The sequence below is a fragment of the Taeniopygia guttata genome, chromosome 10 (genome assembly GCF_048771995.1).
Source record: "Taeniopygia guttata chromosome 10, bTaeGut7.mat, whole genome shotgun sequence".
Classification (NCBI taxonomy): domain Eukaryota; kingdom Metazoa; phylum Chordata; class Aves; order Passeriformes; family Estrildidae; genus Taeniopygia; species Taeniopygia guttata.
In genome coordinates, this window is record NC_133035.1 from 11,397,293 (window position 1) to 11,420,928 (window position 23,636).

At 37.7% G+C, this 23,636-nt stretch overlaps 1 protein-coding gene across 1 annotated transcript; it reads right to left on the reverse strand.

The window, feature by feature from the left end:
* Positions 1-2,829: 2,829 nt before the first annotated feature.
* On the reverse strand, positions 2,830-23,636 carry BNC1 (basonuclin zinc finger protein 1). The gene is made up of 5 exons (XM_030281494.4): positions 23,475-23,636; positions 11,404-11,506; positions 11,013-11,248; positions 7,878-9,799; positions 2,830-5,829 (listed from the first exon to the last, which is right to left on the reverse strand). The coding sequence occupies exons 1-5, from the start codon at positions 23,481-23,483 to the stop codon at positions 5,148-5,150; spliced, it is 2,952 nt and encodes a 983-aa protein (XP_030137354.4). The 5' UTR covers positions 23,484-23,636; the 3' UTR covers positions 2,830-5,147.

Below are 23,636 nucleotides of genomic sequence, written 5' to 3' on the forward strand. Positions count from 1 at the left end.
TTCTGAATTTGAAGGGATACAAAGAGAAGGTAAGAACAATCCAGGATAATTCAGTTCATCCTTGACGGTCACCTCACTGGCTTTAGGCAGACTGGGCTTCTGGTCTTGAGAAACACTGGTCTGGGGTAGGATATGAACAGACAGGGAGTGAATAGGAAATGTGTCACACATCTTAAAAACTTACAGTCTGACTCAAAGACTGAAAAAGGGCAAAGAAGAAGCTTCAAAATACAGAGTTCTCTCTCTCATATCATCACATGACAGGAAAGGCTTGAGCTTTTTCTAGTACATGGTATGTCCATCTAGGACCTTTTTTCAAGCAGCCACCAACATGCTTTTCCAAAAAGTGGTAACTCATTCCACAGTCCTGACTGTTTCTCAGACTTGAAAATACTGTCAGAGCATACAGCTGTCAATGACTGCCTCTATCTAAATTTCCAAGCTTCTAAAGAGTGGCAGGAGTTAACAATAGGAGCAATATTATAAAAATAACACATTTTGGAAATCCCTACACTGAATGAGCAGAAACTACAGAATAAGAATAATGACCAAAAATTTAAAAGACTGAAGCAAAGAATCAGCTCACACTTAAAACACATTTGGATTGGCATTAAGTTATTGAAAAGACAAAAAAATTCAAAAAATCATAGAATGATGCTGATACATGGCACTCCTCACAGTCCAAATTACAAAGAGTTTTGCTAGAGACTTTGGCAAGCACAAGTTTGACAAATCCTTTCAGTATTGCACTCAGCAATCAAAGCAACTTCTCTGCTTATTAAACACAAGCATCTGCAGGCAATAATGGATAGTAATTCACAGTCAGTTTTACCAGTTTAGGGTAGGAGCTACAGAGACACACTATAAAAGGCTACAAATGCTTCCATGAAGTTTTAAACGAGTGCAGAAAATGAAGTGCTCACCAGAGAGGGACTGTCACTTCACGGTGTTACCTTTCCTTTGCCTCTTTACAGACCACACAGAAAAGCTGGAGGGTGCTCACAGGGAACTGAGCTGACAGGGCTGCAGTTTAACAGGGTGATGTTTCAACAGTACATTTCCAAGTTAGCAACCTCACATCATCCAAGGACTGCCAAAAGGCAAGGGGAGCCAGGGGGTGAGGGGTGAAGGCAAGGGGAAATTAAAAGCCAGTCTACCTTCAGAAACATGCTCGCTGAGGTTATGTGGAAATTTCTCAAGCCAGCAATCTGTTCGAGAGTTTTCCAAAAGTTTTCCAAGTCATTCAAAGCTGACTCGATGATGCTGTGTGTACTTAATTCTACTTCAAACTGTGTCTTGCCCTTCCCTCACATCACGGGTACTGCCAGTAAATGCTGCTCTGAACAAAACCTTTGATTCAACCTTCCTCCTCTTATTGCACTGTTGTCTCCTTCCCAGTTCAAACTCTCATTTCAGCTTGGAAATGCATGCTCACTTGCAGGCTGAATGGAATCCTTATGGGCTGTATCTCAAACTCTAAAGGTGTTTTTAGTTTAGCCTCTTTTCTTAAATCTATGCTTGCTGATTAATCAGAAATTGCTCGTGAACCCTTTTCAAGGAGGACCTGGCACTCTACTTAAAAATCCCTGGATTAAGTTCCAAGTAGTTTAGCTGTTTTTTAGGCTTCCCTATTCAATTCAAGGCATCAGACAGGTATTTTCAGAACTTGTTTCTCCACTTTGCTGGGCTTTGCAGTGTGTAACTTCACTAAAGATTCACTAGAAACAACAGTCTCTGGTTTTGCCACAATTCTTTTCAAAGTACTTAAAGAACTGGGGCTATAAAAACAGATCCCTTACACTCCATTCAAAATAGATTTTTGCAAATACTCCTGTAAGCTCCAGGACACTCATTGTTCCAGAGGGACATAGATTTGCTACCACAAACTATTCAGAATACCTGTGCTCTGAAACTGGAAGCTCGGAGTGACTACCCCCAAGTGTGCACCCGTGCCTTCTCCTCTGGAGTCACAGAAAGACGACAGGATCTAGTTTTTGAAGTTCTTGTTTTCTAAGGGAGAAGAAAAAAGATAAAAACAATAAAGGAGCAACATACTTAAGTAGCAAGGGTGGGCATGCCCAGGCCCAGTTCAAATCTCGGGCAAAGAGTTGGGCCCCCAACTGCACATACTCACAGATTGCAGATGTGAGCATCTCTGGAATTGAGCCCCAGCCAGGGAAAGCTGCTTCAGCTCTCCAGACTGACTCTGAAAAGCTCCAAAAATAATGGTACTACTATTCTGAAGTGAAGTTCCTTCATTCAACATCTGTGGTGAATATGTGATACGGGCTGCTATAAGCATCACACGTATTTAAAACTAACAGGAGATGTCAAGGCTTGGTCCAGCCACATTGTGGTCATTAGGAGGAGGGAGCTACACAAATGCTTCATGAGATACATATGCTGCTCTAGGGGTACTGAAAGTTAGCCTATTCTGAGAAATCTCCCATCCTGTCCAGGATTTTGAGAAATAACAAAAACCCCCCACGAAACCCTTTCAAAGTATAAAGAATAAAGAGGGCACAAAATATCTTTCAGTGTGGATCTCAGTGATGAGATGTTTACCTTCTGTTTAGCTGACAGCTTTTAAATGAACCTCTACCCTTGCCTACTGCACAAAGAAAAAAAAATCAATAAAATACCTGACAACATTCATTACATTACTTCTAATGGCTCATTAATATAATGACACTTCCTTATTATGGAATAAGTTAGTACCATTGTCAAACCAGTGCTCTCTACAGACAGAAACATATCTTTTTTTTTTTTTTAAATCAAAATTAAGAATAGCAGTATTTTCAAGCAAAAAAGCCTACTTTTCTGAATCAATCAGAGGCATTATTATTGGTTTTTATTAACACATACAAAATTATTAGGGTATACAAATGTGTTTCTTTTTTTGACACAGTGAAAACTAAGTAAATGGGCATTACATTTGTTTACATCACATTTTGCTTCAAAAAACCAGTTAATGATTAAACAAAGAGGTTTATATATATGTATATATATGTATAAAAAAAAAAAAGAGCTTGAAATAGCTGGATAACAAATAATTGATTTATACTATCAAAAGGCTGGGAGCAATTGGGTCTCCTGTGATTGTGCCCTTAGCTTTCAAACGATGACCCCCACTGATAGGAGTTTCTACTAAAAATCTGAAGAAAACAACAATGAAAAATGCTCAACAAAACAAACACCACTCTACTCCCCCCAAAAAATCAAAACCCCGATTCCCCCCAGAACACAAAACCTCAAAGCAATAGCACGACTTTCCGCAGGCTAGTATTTTTTCCTGACGGCTTCAAGCACAAATGCATTATTTTAAATATCACATAAACCTACAGTAAATTAAAAAAATAGAAGATTACTTTACACAATGCATGGAAACCATTTCTAGTGAGCACAAACATTTACAACTGTGTCATGTTTTTTCCTTGCATAACCCATACTCACACACAAACCAGTTTTCAAAAGAATTGGTGAAATAATCAGTACACATTTGTTTCTTTTATACAATATGAAATGGTTACAATACCATAGTATTTTTTAGAATAAGTTAAACATCAAGACATATGGCAATAGCATTGTACTATTCTTTCTACATACATATGAATTCCTGAATTTTAGTCTATTTCTATTCAGTCACAAAAATGAAAAAAGACTAAGATCCAGTTATACTGGAAAACTAGACTAGTTCTAGAAACCACAAATACTGTAAGCACTTTGGTATAATATGTACAGATTGTGTTGTCAATGTCATGCTCGCATACTAGAATTGATCAACAGATTTCCACTGGTGGAATAAAGTAAAAAAGTACTGCAAAACTTGCTTTCTTATTTCTTTTCCTCTTTGCAAATGACTGAAAAAGGACACACCACAAGTACACACACAGCATTTGTATGATGTGACTACAAATTAAATATTAAAGTGTTTTTAAATACAATGCAAGGCCAGTCTTAAGTGCATAGAACGTAATGCAGAATACTGTTAATTACAGGGGCAACCTCAAAGATATGAAACATTTTAACAGATATTGAACAAATTTCTTATTAAAAAAAAAAAAAGAGGTGTGAATGAGAATAAGTATTCTTCTATAGTTGCAAAGATCAACACAAGTTATCCCCCACTGGTAAGAGAAAATAATTGCTGCATCATAGAAGATGTATCTATCCACTCCATCCACTTTCTCTCAGAGGCTTAGAATTGCACCCTCAAACTCCTAAGCAGTTTGGATATTTAGATGGGGATTTTTCCTTTTTTTTTTTTTTTTTCCATATTTTTCACAAAAATTTTCTCTTTCTGAAAGTAGAACTCAAAAAGTGCATTTTAAATTAAAGGGCTTACTGTTCCCCTTAGTTTGTGGATGCATTTGCTATAGTTTAGAAATTTTAGTTTAACTTATTCATTCTTTCTACCACTACAATTTATCAGAATGTCTCATATTTATTCAGGCTATTCTGCCAAAAAGTTAAGTAGCCCCTTTTCCTGCAAAGAAAATGGTATTAAATTCTAAGAAACCCAAAATACTGTAATATTTACTGAAGTGAATTGCAAACTTAAAGAGTAAGGACTGCAGGATTTTCAGAGGATTTGGACTTTATGCAGTTTTCCCAAATTTGTATTTTCACCTTTGGATTTTGGGGTATAGCTAAGTACATATATTCTCTTCTACTAACACTGGCAAGTCAACTTCAGACTAAGGTCTCAGGAATGAAATGGCAGCTTCAAAATTCTCAACCCAACCAGAGGAAACTTACCCCAATCATTACTCATTTCTTACACAACACAAAACCCCATTTAACATGTAAACACAAGTAATGATGGTTCTCATTTGACACTCCTATTGTGGCAAGTAATACTTCACAGGTATCAGAAACACTTTAATTAATGTCTCCCTATTTCCCCCCTTTCTAAGATGTCTTCTTTTCCTTACAGAAGTTTTAGCTGTTCAACATCAAACAATTGCACAAAAACTACAGCAGCAAGCTTTGCAAACTGACACTGCTGGAGAGCACACACAGGAGAAAAGAACTTGTGGTTGTTGAGTGAGCTAGAAGTCAAATGAGCTTAAATAAAACTAATGTTAACACATTCCTTAATTGAAATGATTAATTCTTAGCAGAAATAAATTAAGATCAGTCTGATCTTACTGTAAGCTAGTTGGTGACCCAGCCAGACTTTTGTGCAGATTGGGGTTTTGACTGTGCCTGTTCCGACTGCGAACAGATGAAAACATTGTGTTGCAACCTGGGACTTTGCATTTGTGGAGCTGGCGGAGATGCACAGTTTTGTAATGAGCCCTGAAAGTTCCTTTATTACTGTATGTTTTTTGACATATATGACAAGTTATTGGCAAACTGGAAGGTAAGTTTATAAAGTTTTGATTAGCTTTCTCAATTAGAGTACAGTCTTGGTAGAGTTCATCACTGGGCATTAGGCTGGGTCCTTCACAGCTTTCATCACTATCATCCAAGGGCATGGTGCATATTTCACTTCCTCCATCAGAATCCCAAGAAGAATGAGCACTGCTTTCAGATTTAACGCTGGAAGTAGTGCTTAGATCCAGAACAGCTCCATCATTTAATGGATCATATCCATAACTCTCAGAACAGGGTTCTGCAATTTTGCTCATTGGAAAAATGTAGCTGCCTGTTCTGTTCATTCCTTTGAAGATTACAGAAGTACGTCCAACGTGTTGTTTTAAAGAGACATCTTGGCAAAACTCCTTAGCCATGTCTTTCAAGAGGTATGTTGCATTGAAATGGTTGTTGAATTCCAGTGTATCTTTAGTCAGAAGTTTATGATGAAGATTTAGGTTTGAACTATGTCTAGAAGAACAAAGACAAGCTTAGCAAGAAAGTGTTTCACCTCACTTAGCAGCTGTTTCATAATGATCATAAACAAAGAAAGGGAAAAATCAATATTTAGTAGCATGCATGAATTGTATACTTCAGATTTGACCACCTACTACACTGGGAGTGCACATGGACAATTTACACATGTGAGTGGGTTTCTGAACTTGCTTGCACTGGCAAATTCCATGCAATAACTCTACAGCAATCACCTGCATTGGGGGTAGCTGCCTGCTCTGCTAGATCTAGTGCTAAGTCTAAAAGAGGTGGGGGACAGACCAGAAACCTGTAAACTGAACTGAGATCAGAGAATGGACTGAGGTGGGTAAGAAACAAGATTCTTTCCCAATGGACAAAGCAGGAAAGGACTGACATCTGAATCTGCAAAAAATATTGATGATCTCATGTCCTGCAACCATGTCCAGGATGCAGCTGTACACATCAGTACAGAGCCTTTTCTTGACAGGAGTTTCCTTGAAAAAGGAAAATTGAATTATATGCAACTGGCAGTTTTCAAATGGGCATCTCTGGGTTCAGTTTAAAACCACCAAAGCATACAGAATCACTGCTCCTCATTGAATATTATCAATCTTCTCACTGGGAACTTACAGGCTCTGTCTAGAAGGCTGTTTATTGTAATACAAACAAAACATTTGTCTTTCTCCTTGCCCTCATGGTTTAAACAGAACCATGAATTGTTCAAAAAGGCACACAAATATTTAGCACTTGTAGTCACACTACTCTATGTTAAAGTCTAGAAACTTCTGCAAAGTTGCTACAAATAACTATTGTTTTGTACAAAGCTTACAAAGCTTGTAAAATGTCTTCTGAGCTCACTTGCCTTTTTTTTTTTTTTTAGCCCATCTTCCAAAAGCACCTATGTGAAAACTTATCTCAACATATTGGTGTGGGAAGGAATTTGTGGCATGTGAATGCAAATCTTACTGCTGGCCTTCTTTCCTGTGGCCCATATCGCACTTACAGTGCAGAGGAATTCACATCTGGAAAGATGCAGGCAGCAGGGTATGAAGCCCTGCCAGCAGCAGATGAATCTGTGCATCTCAGATGCAGCAGCCAGTCCTCAGAGACCAGCTCATCCTCTCTGGATTGCATCAGCTGGCTCCAGCACTCCTAGCAGATTACAGACAATCTAAACCTTGTGTCACTCTGAACTACTATCCAGGCATGGATATCCCTGCAGCCAAAAGCTGCTCTAACACCCCTACACACACTTGGGAAACTTGTAACACTTCGCTGCACTTGAATAGCTTTGTTACCTATCTGACCACTTCAAATACATTACTGATGGTCAACAACAAAACCTTGGCTCTCGTTGCTCAGTTAATGTGCATAATAGGCCGAAATAAAATGAATTACAGCAATACAGTACTGAAATGAACATTAAACTGAATCAAGCTCATGCCTTAGTTTAGAAATTAGTATTTAATCTCACAGAAAAGCACTACTGATATGGGTAAACAGCAGATAGTGTTAGACTACCACTGCACAAGGTTAATTTTGGGCTGACAAAGACTAATCTTGCTTTTCTTATGGGCTTTTTCTCACCAGTCTGTTCCAAATCCTTGAGTAAAGAAAGGACAAGGGCAAGTGAAGATTTCCTAAAATGACCTCATTGCTTTTTCTTTAAAAACACTGTATACATTAAAATATATATGAAACTACATATTAAACACGTAAGTCCACACATGCATCTACTGGAAAATTGCTGAATTCATACCCTTATGGCCTTCCCTTTATGTACTAAAGTATTCTTTCAACTACTGCAGCCTTTATCAGTTATGAAATTTTCATAGCTTTATTTAATACCTTGTAGTCTTGTGGAAAGGAAATGTTTCTTTCAATGGATTTTCATTTCAAGCATGTTCTGATAAGTTATCATACCTGTTATACGAGGATACACAGAAAATATTTGTAGGCTCCATTCCTCAAACACTCATTTTAATTTCAAATTAGGCTCCATTGTGATGGTAAAATAAATACAATTTTGTTTATGATTTTCTTACCTGTCTCGACTTCTACGAGAAGGGAAAGCAGCATTACAGCCCTCAACTGTGCAAATATGCATTTCTTTGAGATGTACATTTTTGAAATGCATTTTTACACTGTAAGGGTTTTTAAAAGTCTTCTTACAGATGTCACAATGAAAGCGGCTTTCTTCCTTCTGAATCCCTAGTGCATGTTGACTGACATGATCCATATCTTTAGAGTCTTCAAAACAAGGAATGGCAGCACCCCTGTTTGACAAAGTGCTGAAAAAGCCCCCGGTCAGCAAGTGGTGTTGCAATTCAGGGCAGTCATTTTTAGGAATCCTGTGCTTTGACTGCTCGTTAATATACATGGGGGGTTCAGTCACTGGTTTTATAACATCACTGTGGTGGTGTTTTGGATCTTCATATATAATCTCATGGGAAACTATTTTTAATGGTTGGTTTTCTTCTGGTTTAACCTCTTTCTCACAGTGTTGCAATTCATTCTCAGAGATATCCTCGATGTATTTGTTATTTGGTGCAAAGACAGATTCAAAATACTTTGGGCCCTCTACCCCAGAGAGAGATTTCCATGAATTACCTGAATGGGGGTGCTTTTCCACCCTGTCGGTCACCCGCTTCTCTATCTTATGCTCACAGGTCTCAAGCTCTCCATCGCTTACCCCCTGCAGGCGTGAATCATCTTCAGAACTGGCAACATCGCTACTTTCATTGGGTGTCTCAACAGCTTCTTTCTCTATCTTAATGGGCATACTGGACTTACGAGACTTCTTCTTGGGGAGCATGTCAAATGGCAATTCATTGGAAACAAGCTGCTCTGGTATGGAGGATGAAACAAGAGGCAGAGAAGGAAGAGTACCTGGAGTATTGGCAAGCTCAGCTGGTGTGACTGGACTACGGTAAAAAGGAAGAACGGGCTGTACTGTCTTCAGGTTTGGAAAGAGGACACCATTATGTCCAATACTGGAAAATCCCACCTGGCCTTTTGAATCTGTACAAGAGCTGGCATAGTTGGAAATAGTTCTGCTATCCGGAGTTAAAATTGTGAATTCTGTCCTTTTACTATCTCCAGGTCCAGCAATGGTCAAACCATTTCTTAGATCTTTATCCCTGTTATTTCTGTTCATTGGCATATGGAGTCTGGGGTTAGGATTTGCACTATGTCGATTTCGACTACGCAATGAGCTAAACACCATATTGCAGCCCTCAATGGTGCATTTGTGCTTTATCTTCAGATGAACAGCATTGTAATGTATTTTCAAAGTACCTTTATCGTAAAATGTTTTTTCACATGCAGTGCAGAAGACACGCCCTTTCCTTGGCCCAGCATTCTTTTCAACAGATTTCATTTTGTTTTCTGGTGATAGTGCTGTCATTTCAAGCTTGGCTGCTGTATTATGTGAACTGGAATCACTTAAAAGGGCATCATCTTCTGTTTTAGTGATATCTGGACCATTTATGCTCCTCTCATTTTCAACCTGAAATGGTGCAGAACTAGAAGTTAAGAAACTGTTTTCAGAAAATGGTATCTGAAGATCTTGTTTGGTTTCGTTGCTATGGTCTTGACCTTGCTCAATCAAATGTCTTTCTGGTGGTGAACCTATCAAAGGTGGAGGCACTGGACTGAAAAACTGAAATGGCAGCATGAAAGCCATACTATTTACAATATTCTCAAAGGGATGAATGCTGGTGGGACTCATTTTGTCCAAGGAAGCAGAAAAATTAGGACTGTGTGGGTTGCAGCTCTCAATGAATGCCCTAATATCCAAATTGGCAGTTGGTGGTGGTATTATGATGGACTGCCCTTCTTTCTCTTGAATTGCCATTAGCTCTACAATGGACTTAGTTTCTCCAAAGCGAAGGAACTGCTGCAAAGTAGCCAGTTCTTCTTCAGTGGTCATTATGCTCCAGTGATCCAACACCTTTCCTGAAGCATCCTAAAGCAAAAAATATTTAAATGCGTTAGACATTAGTTAAGGCAAACAAAAAACACTTCCCCTCAAATCTCTCATGTTTTTCAGGGACTAAAATTTATTCTCTAGCAAAAAATCAAAAACACTCCATTTAATGACATTAATGTGAATTCTGTGATAATTTCTTCCAAATTTTATCACATTGGTGATATTATTTCTTCCTGAACTGACAGTAATAGTTTCCAATAAACTATTTTTTTTGCACAAAAATTAAGACACGTTATTTGAACAACAGATAGTATCCTGTAAGCACAGACAGGAGAGATGGAGCAATCAGACCAAGATTTAGCTCCTCATTTAAGTCAAGTATTCTTTCATTGCAAGTTTAATAATCTTCCAAGCAACTAAGATCAGAGAACAAATGAACCTATATTGATCTATTGCCAGTTTTCACAGAGCACAGCTGTAATTACACTAGTGTTGGAGTTCTTTCAAACTCTAGCTATGCCTAACTTTTCCCAATAACTACAATAAATATTTTATCACAGAACATGTATTTGATGGCCTACTGAGATTTTTCACAGTGCATGTAAGAGTTTCTAAGATGATGAAGAACGTAACATTATAAATTTTTCATGTGATAGAGGTTCAAGGTAATTGATTCCATATTTTTAATCCTAACACTAAAAAGCAAGATTATCAAGACCATTAAATATTGATTCATGTCATAATGTAAGATCATAATGTTACTTTACATAAAAGGTAACTTCCACAGCAGCAAGGACTAACATCAGTGTAAGCACATGGGGCCAAATACACTCTGGCTGCAGCTCCAGTAAGGTCGATAGCACTACCAGAGATGAATATTGTCCCTGGTGTTTTAAATAATGGTAAGTTTATTTCTTGATGTATTATTCTGCTGTATAAAAGCAAACTCACTGTTTAAACAATACTGGAACAAGTTCTAAAGCCTTTACATTACCAGTAACTTTTGATCTTTATTTTTTGCTTACCTTTGTTGTTAGATTTGAGCAAATAGAAAGATTTCAATTAAGTCCAACTAAGAAATAAACCAATCACTAGAAATCCACCTTTTCTTTTCTGGCATTAAGCTTGCACAGGTTTATTACTGCCTTTCACATGTGCCACACTGTTAACACATTGTGAACCACTGAGAAGATTAAGATAGAAAACTACTTAACTGTCATATTTCTATTTCACATGCCCCTCTAAATACCTGTAGCACATATCCACGTATATAATCCTGCAGTGTCCAATCCAGAGCATGGAGAATCTGTATCACCTCTTCCTGCTTCAGAACACTGAATAGCCGATCGAGCAGAATTTTAAGGCGCACGGGAATGGCTTGGGTTCCGTACAACATGAGGCTACTGATATCAAAGACAACATTGGATTGAACTATTTCTACTTGGCTTGATGGGTAGAGGTTTGGAATCCTTAGTTTGCTCAGGGCTGAAAATAAAAATCACAAAATGTAAATAAACTGGAGTCCTGAGAAAATGAAATGCAATTAATATTGGGGTGGGGGTTGAGGAGTGACACGAAAAGCATGTAATAGTTATGAGGATCCTAAATGGTTTTCTATAGATTGTAAAAACAGGTATTACCATGTGCTACCCATCCATGCCGGCACTGGTCACATTGTCGCTGATTTATTTTCCCAGGTTTGAAACACTGACAACTACAGTTCACGAGAGTGCACCGGATAGCCTGGAGATCAATGGAAAGCATGATAGATAACATATAAGCGCCATTCAGAGTGTGCAGATTATACATCTACAGTATACATAAAATCCATATGAAGACAGAATTAACATACCAACACAGACCTATCAATGTGCAATGTAAGTAATCCAGGCAAAGCCTGAGTTATACAAGGCTACCTCTGCCTGGAAGACTCAAGTCACAGCAGAAACACTACAGTGATATGGAAGCAGAATATTTAACAATATACATAGGAACACTTCCGTGGATTTATTTAGGTTGAAGCACCTTCATAACAATTATTGTTATAAATTATGAATTCATCTAAGCTATGATCCTCATGCAAACAAAGCTGTACAGATGAAAGACCCCCTCTCTTGCAGTTTTGCTGGCACTCCATACTGCAATATAGCATGTTCTAATGAGCAATGCATCAGCTCTGCACAGATGCCATGCCCTACACACCTAGAATTCACATGGAATATTTATATTCTGTCAAAGACACAGGAGTTCAATAATGTTCCTCAGTAACAAAGTTCACCAAAAAGTACTCTAACTCTTCAAAGACTAAACAATCACATTTTGAAAGCAAAATAGAGCAGACAGAACACCAGTTGCACTGTTCAATTTGTACATCGCTTTACCCTCACCAAGGTCATCTATAATACAAATCAAATTAGTATTCAGATGTCCCTAATCAATGGGGTGATACAAACTTTTTCCTGGAATATATGATTTCTTCTGTATGTGCCCATCTGCTGGACAAGGCAAACAGACAACTTGGAGGTCCTAGTTAAAGCTCCAGAGGGATTTACTACGGAGCAAAGCTTTTGCAGGATTCTACACTGCTTGGATCTGGCACTGAGAATAGCTCCTGTATAAACAGAATATTTACTGAGGGAGGGAAAGCAAATATGTGCAGAAAGTCTTCACTGGAATAATAAAGAAAAAGAGTTAGATCATGCAATTGTAAAATGTAGGCATTTTTCTGCTTTTAAATTAATATTACCTCTGCTAAAGTTTTATGCAAAATGGTGACTTCCACTCCTGAAAATACCCACAAGCAAAGTAAGATAAGATTTGAAGAAAAAGGGAAGCCGTGGCATTCCCACACTGGCACTTCAGAAAACATACAAGGAAGCCTGATTGTCCAAAAACTTCCTATGAAAGATGGATGCAAGAAACACTTAAAAGTACATTGCAGAAAGTTAATTCACTGAGATTTACAATGGGCATTTCTTTAGACTTGCAGCCTCTGGCTGACTCAGGGCAGAAGAGGACACTGCATACAAAAGGTTACTACAAACAAGCATGTTCATGACATTTGGATGTCTAGTGCTTCACAGTAATGGATTTGGAGTGAGATTTTAAATCCATGAGTTACCTTACATGCACATCTCCAAACTGCAGTGACTTGATGCTGAGATTTGCCTGTATTTGAAGAATTGGAACAAGTGGCAACAGGGCTCTTGAAATCTCTGAATCACTTTGCCTTTAATCTTTTAAAGGAGCCGCTGCAAAATCCTGTGTTCTTGAGGAAAGCTCTGTGCTCCCCATAAAGTCATAAAATACACATCAATACCCTATGCAGCATTGCTTCATTTTAATGGAGGATGTATTCTCACTTAGAAGCTAAAATACTTCCATATAAAAAGCTATAAATTTCTTATGGAAAGGTTGGGGGAAGAAAATGTGTAGTTGACTGGATTCATTTCTACCACAAGATATCAAACAATAATGCAGATTGAGTCTTCTGCCTCTCTGCATACATAATATTCTGTGACTTGCCTGGACTGAAGCCCTTCCACAGGCAACCCTGCTAGGTTCAGTAAGGTGCAGTGCATTCCATAAACGCATCTTGTACATTTCCTTCAGACAAAATTACAAAAGAGTACTTCCTTTTTCTGCAAGAAGTAACAGAAATCTGCACAATGAAAAAAGCTGTCAGGATGATAAGTTAATTGAGATTTCAACATTTTTTTCATTCCTTTTCCTTTGGACACGTTCCACAAATCACTGACCCTTAAAACTACCTTTTCTATTTAATTTGTGTACTTGGACAAGAGAGATACACCACACCAAATTTTGCATTTCATAGCTTTCTGTAAGAACATTCTTCTATATGGTACATGTGTTTATTTTGCTTTCCTGTGTATGTGTAGAAGACTGCATACACCAAAACAGGAACAAGTAAAAGGAGGGCATTTTGTTTTACATATATGAAAGCAGCTGTTATAAAGGGAGTAGAGTTCTCCCTTTATTCTAAATATTGAACTGAACCTCTCTCAAGTCACATTATTGCTTCTGCAAACTAGAAGGAGTTAGCTTGCACCCTGCTAACACCCTCGGATCAGGGATCTCTGCTGACTTAAAAAATTACTTGAAAGAATCCCTAAGAAGAAACAATGGTGATTTTTTTGGTTTTTAGTATTTCCCTTCATTTGTGCTTGTCACAGCCTGTTTCTCCTAAAGCTTTTATAGCAACATGTATAATAATATATAGTCACAGAATATATAACAAAGCAAAATTAACTTCTGAAATAATCAGTGAATAACAATTTAAATTGTCACTGTTCAACTTAAAAAGGTATTTGTACGATATGCACCTTGATTATCTCCCAAATTAACACATATCAGACTTTATGGAAAAGAAATTTAGCAATACTTCATGAAAATAATACCCTTGTCTTTTGCCCGTTAATCCTACTGTCCTTAATAGCCTAGTCTAAGGTACTGTAATTATATCAAGTCTTTTAATAAGCTTTATTTTCCTAACAAGTGGAATGTACACACAATTTCATTCTGCAGAACAAAGAAATAACTTTCTATATTGCATAGATGCAAAGCTTGAAAATTATAATTAAAGGATTGGAAATGTAGACGGAAATTACAGTGGAAATTTTTTAAAGTACAATCCTTTCATTCACATAATTATTTAATTTCATTTTCTAGAAACAGAAGGCAGATGGTCTAAAAAACTAAATCTTATGCTATCATCAAGTATCTTGGTATTGCTTTCCAGTCACTCTCTCCTTCACAAATGGATCTTCCCTAATCCATTATCAGACCTACTTTCTTGATTCTTTTAAAAAATAGAGTTGAAAAGACTGAGCAAAATGTTCTGTGGTTTTACCAGCATGATCATGGGAATCTGAATGCTGAACTTTAAATAAAAATGATCCCTCATTACAAGACAGACATTAACCATTAAACTGGACACTGAAAAGCATCTGACTACTAATCACTGCATCTTAACATGTGCTGCCTGCAAGTCACGCCTGCTCACATACTTATTTTGCCAGATATTGATGTGGCTTCAATTACGCTTCAAAAGTTACTGAATGTTTCTTTGCAACCCACTCACAGCCCTCACAGCTAAAGGGAAAGCCCAGGCTAATGGGACATACTCATGCTGATTCTGGCTATATAATCATGCTTGATTTCACAAAGCAAGTTTGAGGAAGTCTCCTGGGACATATGCTTACTTGCAATACACAACAGGTTTAAAGAAAAGCAGCAAGACAAGAAGGGCACGATAAGTGTATCCAATCTCATTCAGTGTTAAGAGGGTTCTGGTTTGGCAGCACTTTGGCTTGGGAAATAAATTAAGAAGCAAGGAAATACTGAAGACCTTGTCAGGACTGAGTTGGAGATCTGTGCTCATGCTGGAAAGTTGCTCTGGGTCTCTGCACGCAGCAAGTGCAGACACCAGTAACATGGAAGAGCAAGTCCCAGATTACCCTGGTGCTATTTAACAACATAAATTCACAGGTTAGCACCCTCACTTCTGGCACTTTCTGGAATTTAAGAAAAACCCTTACCGTTTTGCACAAAGTTTCTCACCACTTTAAAAACTGCTGCTTTTTTTTCAAGCTACTGCCATCACATGAAGAGCTTGAGAGTTCCCTGCTCTGCTATGAGCATTACTGACAAAATGGTGTCATTGATGCCAGGTTACAGGAATATATTTTGCAGGCAGGGCTTAGAAATTTCTATCAGTTTAAAATGCAAGTTTGAAGAAGGAATTTTAGTTAAATGAAACAAACACATGAGAGAAACTTTCATTAGATGAGCTATAGCAGATGCTGCTTTCATTGCCCTCTCTCTCTCAGGTTTCTAGCAACAAGCCGTATCTCTTGGCCATCTCATCATCAGTGGTAATCCCACTGAATATATGTAACCCACCATGGTATGTACTCTGGTGGGCACTTTCCTACTTTCCTGTAGGAAAGAAGTGGGATAAATTTGCAGAATAGACCTACAGTGGCTCCACAATAACAACATTTGTGCAGAAAGAGGCACGATTTACAGTGGGGGAAGAAATAAAATTAAACATGAGACATACATGAGGTGATTTGGACGTATTTTCTTGCTTGCTCCTTGTAAAATATTTGCAAGGGAAGTAAAGGGATAGATACCTTTACCATCTCTTAAATTAACAGGACAGCCACAGCTAACTCAAAGGCCAAATCCAAATCTGTGTGTGCCTTTCACAGACAACAGTAACTACAAATGAGTGTGAAGTTGCCCTTCTGGTTAATTTTTTTTTTTTCCTTCCCTGTTATTACTATAATCCACCAGGTTTCGTGTATTTTCAGAGTTTAAATAAATTCCTTTTTCCTCACTGACTTACATTTGATTACTTTTGTGTTTGAATCCTTTGCACAACCACTGAAAGCAGAAACAAATCAAAACCTCTTTATCATAAGCATCTCTCAGTGCCATCCTTTACCACATGATACAAATGAGCAAAGCTTTGCTTTGTCCATTTTTGTCAGGAAACTTTTGCCACTTTCCCTTGGGATATATTCTGTTATAAATAACAGAGTCTGTCAGTTTTGTCACGATTTAAAACAAGTTCTCAATCTACATTTTGTTCACCTTACTTTCACTGTATCACAATCCAGCTTACCCATATCATACTAATATCTGGGGTTTTATCCATTCCACATGTATTTGTATCCCCCCTGTCCACTTTATAGTGCATGTTTAGTCCTTTTACCTGTTCTTCCTCAAGACAGATGTCAGTTTTCAATACACTGTTGAGCTCTCTGTAGTTTACTGGAATTAAAATATATGCCAGCATGTTCCACGCACAATAAAAAAACATGCCGGGCTGCTCTAGATGGTGGAAGTACTTGTTGAAGACATAGCCCAACAATTAGGCATGAAATGCATGTTGATAAGAAATCTGTTTGATTAAGCACCCTGTACCTCTAATTGTTCCTTGAAAGTTTCAATGTACTCCCAGTTTAGAAAGGCTCTGAATCCCATCTGCCTGTGGAGACCATTAGCAGGGCCCCTGCAGCATCTTCAAGGAAAGGCTCTGGGCCATTTTCTTCTTCCTGACATGCTCACTTCAAAGAGGTAACAAGATGCCTGGAGGATGGACAGAATATGGAAGCCCTGTGCTGCCTGTGAGTGGAGCTGGGAATGGGAAAAGGGAAGAATAGAGCACTGCAGCACACGGATGTGCACAGGTCTGACAGCAAGGCCCAGCTGAGAGTTACTCTGCACAAAGACTTGGCCCATGCTACAACTTGCATGTGTCCAGCTCAGTACTGTGGTGGTTCCTTCTGTCACGTGTTTAAGGTCCTGGAAAGTTCCTCACCACCACAGCACAGAAACACTGCCTGACTTTCACAAGTCTGAGCCTCCTAAACAAGGGGATTTCCATTCAAGTACATTTCCACCTAATCCACTGCACTCGGTTGCTGCAAGTTCCATTAATTCTATACTAAAGCTTATAAATTTTTAAAAATAAATAATTATACAAAATGATTAAAATAAGAAAAATTTCCTTATAATATTTCTAATTATATTGGACTGAATGCATATATTACTTTCACAGTCTTATATAAAAAACCTGTTTTTTACAAAGTAACAGCTGCTGTTAATAGTTATTTAATAAACATAAGTAACAACAAACTTTCCTAAAAAGCAAACCAGCTTTGCAACTTGTCTTATCCAGAAAACTTATCTGAAATCTTCTGTATTTTGAGCTTTTAATTAAGTAGAGAAAAGTAGTGCACAGATGAGACAGAGTAAACAGCCAAAACTGACCAAATAGCTCCAACCTTCTCCATTCAGACACATTAAAAATGCTGGCCCGAGATGATTCATATGACAAATTTCTTATTAGTAAAATAATTTAGGAAAATTATTGTCTCCTGCTTAAGAGACTAAATAGGAGACAGATGGGAAAGGTGGAGGTGGGCTACAATTTTCTTTTTACAGTGCCACTAAACAAAGTTACACTCACAACTCAGTTCCTAATCTGACAATGGCTCCTTGGTCATCTGGCTGGTTTTCATTCACACCAACCATTTATTCCTACCAAGCTTAGGAGGTGCAAGAACCTTTGAAAAGTCCAGACAAAAACCTTTTGTTTCTGAGGCCAACCATGGATTTAGAAGTTGATCTTACCCAATTCTACTGAAAATTTTGGCTGGTGTAGCTACCACTTAGCTCCCACTTACCCCTGTTCTGTGGTAGAATTACATTATGATTTTTCTTCTAGAAGTACACAAAGGCCACAAGTTGAACACATTTTCTAGATAAGACGATGGAACACAACCCATTAATTATCTGGATCCTTATGTATATATCCATACTGTTTATTTGGGGTCAGATACCAAAACCTGACCTCCTTTTAAACATCCACAGCCTAAGAATACACATAATCAGGATATTTACAACCCAGAGCCTGCAGCAAATTGCATTACTCCATTACCCTCTCCCTCAGTGGGGCTGAACGAATCAAATTTCGGCCTAGAATTTGACCAAATCTCTCTCTTGTGGGGGCAACTGAGCACCTTGAGTTGAGAATGTTTAATTGCTCTTGTAATAATTGACTAAACTGTCCTCAAAAACAGACAAAAATGTGAGGAGAATGAATAAGCTCAGTAAGATAGAAGTGAAATTAGGTAATACCTTCACAGGATGGCACCACTCTGTCAAATCAACCCTTCTTATGGATTTAAAAGACAGTCCCCATATCAACACTTCATTAAGAAGTTTTTCTAATGAAAAGAGTCCTAGGAGTGAGGAGCTGAGACAGGAGACTGAGCTAAGCAGAGCCTCAGCACGCAGAGCTGGTTGGGCCCGTGGCAGCTCTGGCGGCCGAGCAGAGGAGCTCGGGGCAGACTCGGGCACTGCAGCGGGCGAGGAAGCACAAGGAGCTGCTGCTGAGAAAGGCAGCCCCGCTGCAAGGCCAAGCTTTAATCACAGCATAACTTGTGGGATGAAAATCACTCCTCATGCATGTCACTTACCCTACAGGGCCCCTTAGGGCAACTCTTGTTAATGGCACTGTCAAAATAATTATAAAGAGAGAAGAATTCGTGTGTGTGTGCGCGTGTGAGCGTGAGCACACACACTCGAGTGCTGCTCTAAACAAAAAGCACTGGACAGTAAAACTTCATTTTGCCATTCAGCAGCGTGGCTGTAGATAGACTGGCTTATGCTGCAATTAATCTCACTTGTTAACAACAGGTAAGTGCTGACAGACAGCTCGGTCCACCTCAGGGACATAGGCAGAGCCTCTTTTACGGTTTGGTTTGGAAATGAAAACAAGAAATACAAATTGAGGAAGGAAAAGATCACGTTATCATTATCTTAGTTGTTATTTACCTTTGATTCTGTAACAGACTGCAATGCTACAGTTCCGACAGCATACCTGCCCTAGCCTGCATAGGTCAGAAATATTTTGCTGGTATTAAGCAGCGTATCTATCACAACATATTAAAGTAATGTCCGTTTTTAATAAATTTACAGGAAATTTTTTTCTTATTAGTGCATTTCAAAAGTGAGTAACAGATTGCTGGATATTGATGAAAAAAACAGGTCAGACTTTAGGGGTAAGGTAAGTCACTGGACAGAAAGGGTATGAAATTTTATGCAATAAAGCACTAGGTGCTACTTAATCTAACAAATAAATTGTGCACATACTACTTATCCATACTGACATGCTAAACATACTAGACTAAATGGTGAAGCTACAGATCTAGCCGTGAACTGAAGCTGAATTAAATATTTAACTCTAATCCCTATGCTAGCAAGAAATAAGTGTTATTAACACAAATGCACAAGTACAAGAGAAATGAGGAATATTAGAATATATCAATTGCAAGGCCTATAAAACTTGTTTTTAACTCTTTACGTACTTTATGAAATGGTGCATGCGTGCAATGTGGATGAGTTAATGTTTTAAAGACAATCCTAAATCTTTCAGCTCCTAGCACCGCTGCTTAAGTCTCAAAGCCATAAAATATACATGGTTAAAATTTCTTCCCTTTTCCTGATATGGAGTGAACACATGGATTAAAGAATAAAAGTGAAATAAAAGCTCTCTGAAATACTTAGTGTTACACAATTCCATTTAATGCAATTTCATAAATTTTAAACCCAAACACTATTTGTACACATACACATGATACTATCTATGGTGCTACAGTTATGCAATATTTTACGCAACAGCGTAGCTCCATTGGTAATTTCACAATTTAAAATTCAGTATTCCTTTTTATTGAACACAGGTGAGGAAATTTTCACCTAGCTTTCAGATATCAGTTACTCTCACATAAAAAAATACCTATTGTACACATATTTTTCACTGATGATCATTTATATTTCAAATTTCAAGTAAAAAAATAGCATTTTTCTTTCGTATATTTTTTCCTCTTTGTTTAAATTCTCTAATGGTTTTAAAGCATGGAATGAAATATTGTTCTTTATACTAAAATGACTGAAGCTGGTTAAAAACTGCCACTTTTCCTCATTCCCTCAATACATTTTTGGGGTCTGAATACTGAAATTTCAATCTCTAGGATTTTTTAAATGACAGCAACAAAATAATAAGAAACAAAAACTAAAAAAAGACAGGAAATTACACTTGCTGTAAAATTTCAATTGTAGCATCTGCTAGGACAAAACCGGCTGGTTTCCAGCACAGAGGAACAGCACATGGGAACTGCACCACTGAAGCCAGAAGTGACAGGAGATGACCCAGAGGGCAAAATCAGTTTTTCTCCCTTACTTTTGGTGGATATTTTATGGAATAATGAATTCAAGATATGTACCTAGACTTCAGCTCAAATCTTCATGAAAAATGTTTGCTAAATGCCAAATCATCCCAAAATGCTTTTAGAACACGTATCTGGAACAAAAGCTCTAATCTAAAATAAAACATTTCTATTTTTATCAGAGGTGTGTTTAGCATCATTGTAATGAAATCTATTACTGCAAACCAAAAAATTCACTGGCTTGTTGGATTGGAAGTGGAATGACACGCTCAATATGTAGGAACAGATCTCTTAACAGTATCACGAACAGACACGGAAGCTGGAAGTCAAGACATTTGGTATCAAAAGGCCAAACCTCACCACAGCCTCAGGAGGCAGAAGTTCAAGTAAACGCCCGTGAAGTGACCCAATATTTGTAATAATTTCTCCTATTTCTGTGAAGATTCAGCTCTCTCAAATGTTTGTATATGTTTGTAGATACTATTATTTTTAGGTGCTGAATAGGTTGCATATGGTTCAGTAGTTCAAAGAACAAACAGAATAACTGCTTTTAAGAAATCAATCAAGAAAAAATATCTATATAATATATTAAGCATAACAAAAATGTATTTTCCATGAGATTAGTTATTTTTTTACCTGTTCACTTACTGTTAAAAGTCTGATTAAGCTGCAAACGGCTTAAAATTCTAGCGCTTAATTAAAACAGAATTGCACAATTACACTGATTATTAAAAAAACCTACTATCAGCACTATACATGTAATGGTAAATAATCTAGTTCAGTATCTAATACATTCTTCAGAAGCCCATATTTTGCCCTTTTCTATAAAAGGTGCAGTTAGAAAGATATTCTTCAGTGTATATTGTTCTAATCAGTAGAACAAAGCAAACCAACACGCACTGTTGTTAGTTAAAATAATGGTGGACCCACTTTGCCCCATGACCTGGGGTGGAATGAGACTCCCCCACCTCCCACTCCTCTAGCACTGAGAGCTGAGCCACAATTTCACTGTTTTAAAACCAAAGGACAGAAACACTCTTGTCTAATGTAACGCTTGCATATCTTACAACAAACTGCACTTATTTTCCAAAAGGATGTTAAAAATAGAAGCATATGATCTTTTCCCACCTAGAATTGTATCCTTACAATTAAAGACTATTAGCTGGCATCCCTTTTAACCGTCAAACTCAGACAGTGGCAGTTCTATAGCCACAAAGAGAAGCAGTAAATGAGAAGAACATGTTACTACACTGCATTTGAGAAAGTTTGGCTCCAAGCTATGCACTGATTAATATCAGATCTCCTTCTTTACTTGCCTCTTGACAATCTTGTCACATCTGGCTGACAAATCCTTACAAGCTTATCCAAACCAAGGCAGCCCAGATCATGCTCCGGGAGTAGCTTGAAGGAAGCGGCAACACCAGCCATGTACTGATGTGCCATCATGAAACTAATGAAGCTGACTTCACTTGCAGACTGCAGGAACACGAAGAAACACAACATGCCCCAAGGTTTTGCAACATAACGCAGAGTTAGCTCACCAAAAGATAAGACAAACAATCAGCTCCTGAGGTTCAAGAAGCCAAGTAGTTACATGAATTACAAAAATTTATATGGAATTGCTTGAACAACAATCTCAGCTAAATGAGCACAATAAAATCCAACTTCAGATCAGATGTGAAAATTGACTGTTAAATGCCTTTCAAACAATGGTTTGTTTTAAATTAAAACAAAACTAGTCTATTTTATTTTCCCTCTCCCACATCCCCAAAATACCAGAATGTTGCCTGGCTTCAAGGTTATTCAAACTGAAAAATAACTAAAAATGAAAACAAAACAAAAAAATAAAAAAAGAAAAAAGAAAAGAAAATAAAAAGAAAGAGGAAAAAAGTGTCACTTTTTATCCGTAGGATTTTACAGAAGGATAAACCACAGCCTGTGTATGTCAGTAGTCCTCCCCTGGGTTAGTGATATGCCCTCTCGTCAGTTTTAAACCAAGAATTCGTTACACAGACGAGTAGAAGTATTTGACCAATTAATAAACCAGAAAGTAAAATGCTGCATCTTAAACACATCTAACAAAACGTCATTATGCATGAGCTCACAATTAAACCATGTTTATTTTTCTATGTGATTAAAAAAACCCAAATAAATAAGTTAAATGCATCACAATACAAGACTCTTAATTGGCACAATATATTTAAAAACCCAGATCCCCCCATACAGACACACTCATACTTAAACCCACCCACCTCCTCCCCCCCACCCCGGCACCCCCCCCCCCCCCCGCTAAAATACAAACAGACTGATCCTAAGAAAAGAATTGCTTGCCTTATTTTCTAAATGTTAAATAGTCAAAAATAAACTGTATATAAAGGGCATACATTACACTCCACTTTAGTGGTAATTTCTACAGAACTTTGTAGTGAAATTACATTGTTGTCTGCTCTCTAGTGTATTTATACGTCATGATAATGATAATGTATTTGGTTAAAGCACTTGACTCAAAACACATCTGAGTCACAAATCACAGACTTTACTGCTATTAATGCATATTGAGGACTTGTACAATTAAACATTGTCAAGTATTTATGATTTACATGCTACTACTTCAATTGGAAAACAATTACACAAGTGATGGCTCTGCTTATTATAGTCAGCCTGCAATTCTGCATTACTTACTGTAGAACAGGAAAGTCACGCAGTTGTTTACAGTGCACAGCAGAAAGAAAAGATAGATTTTTTTTACAGAAACTAGTTTTCTACTTTTACAGTATCTTTTCATAATTAAGAAATGGAGAGCAGAGCTCCCTACAGCTCTCATCTCCATTGTTCATTACCCAAAACAACACCAATGCAACATTTTTTATATCTCCACAGTGCATAGCCACAAGTAAAAGTTGCACAGTAAAAACATACATTCATATAAAACTGCAAAGAACTTTCCTTACCTCAGACATTCTTACTGTGCTTATGTTTCCAGAGCTATAAAACAGTTTCCCATTCCCTCAGTGAGTTGTACAAAGAAGTACTGGAAACACTCCTGCCTGTACAAGTACTAAGGCAGAACCATCACACGCCTCTTTACTCTTGTCTGACTCTGAGCACCTCAA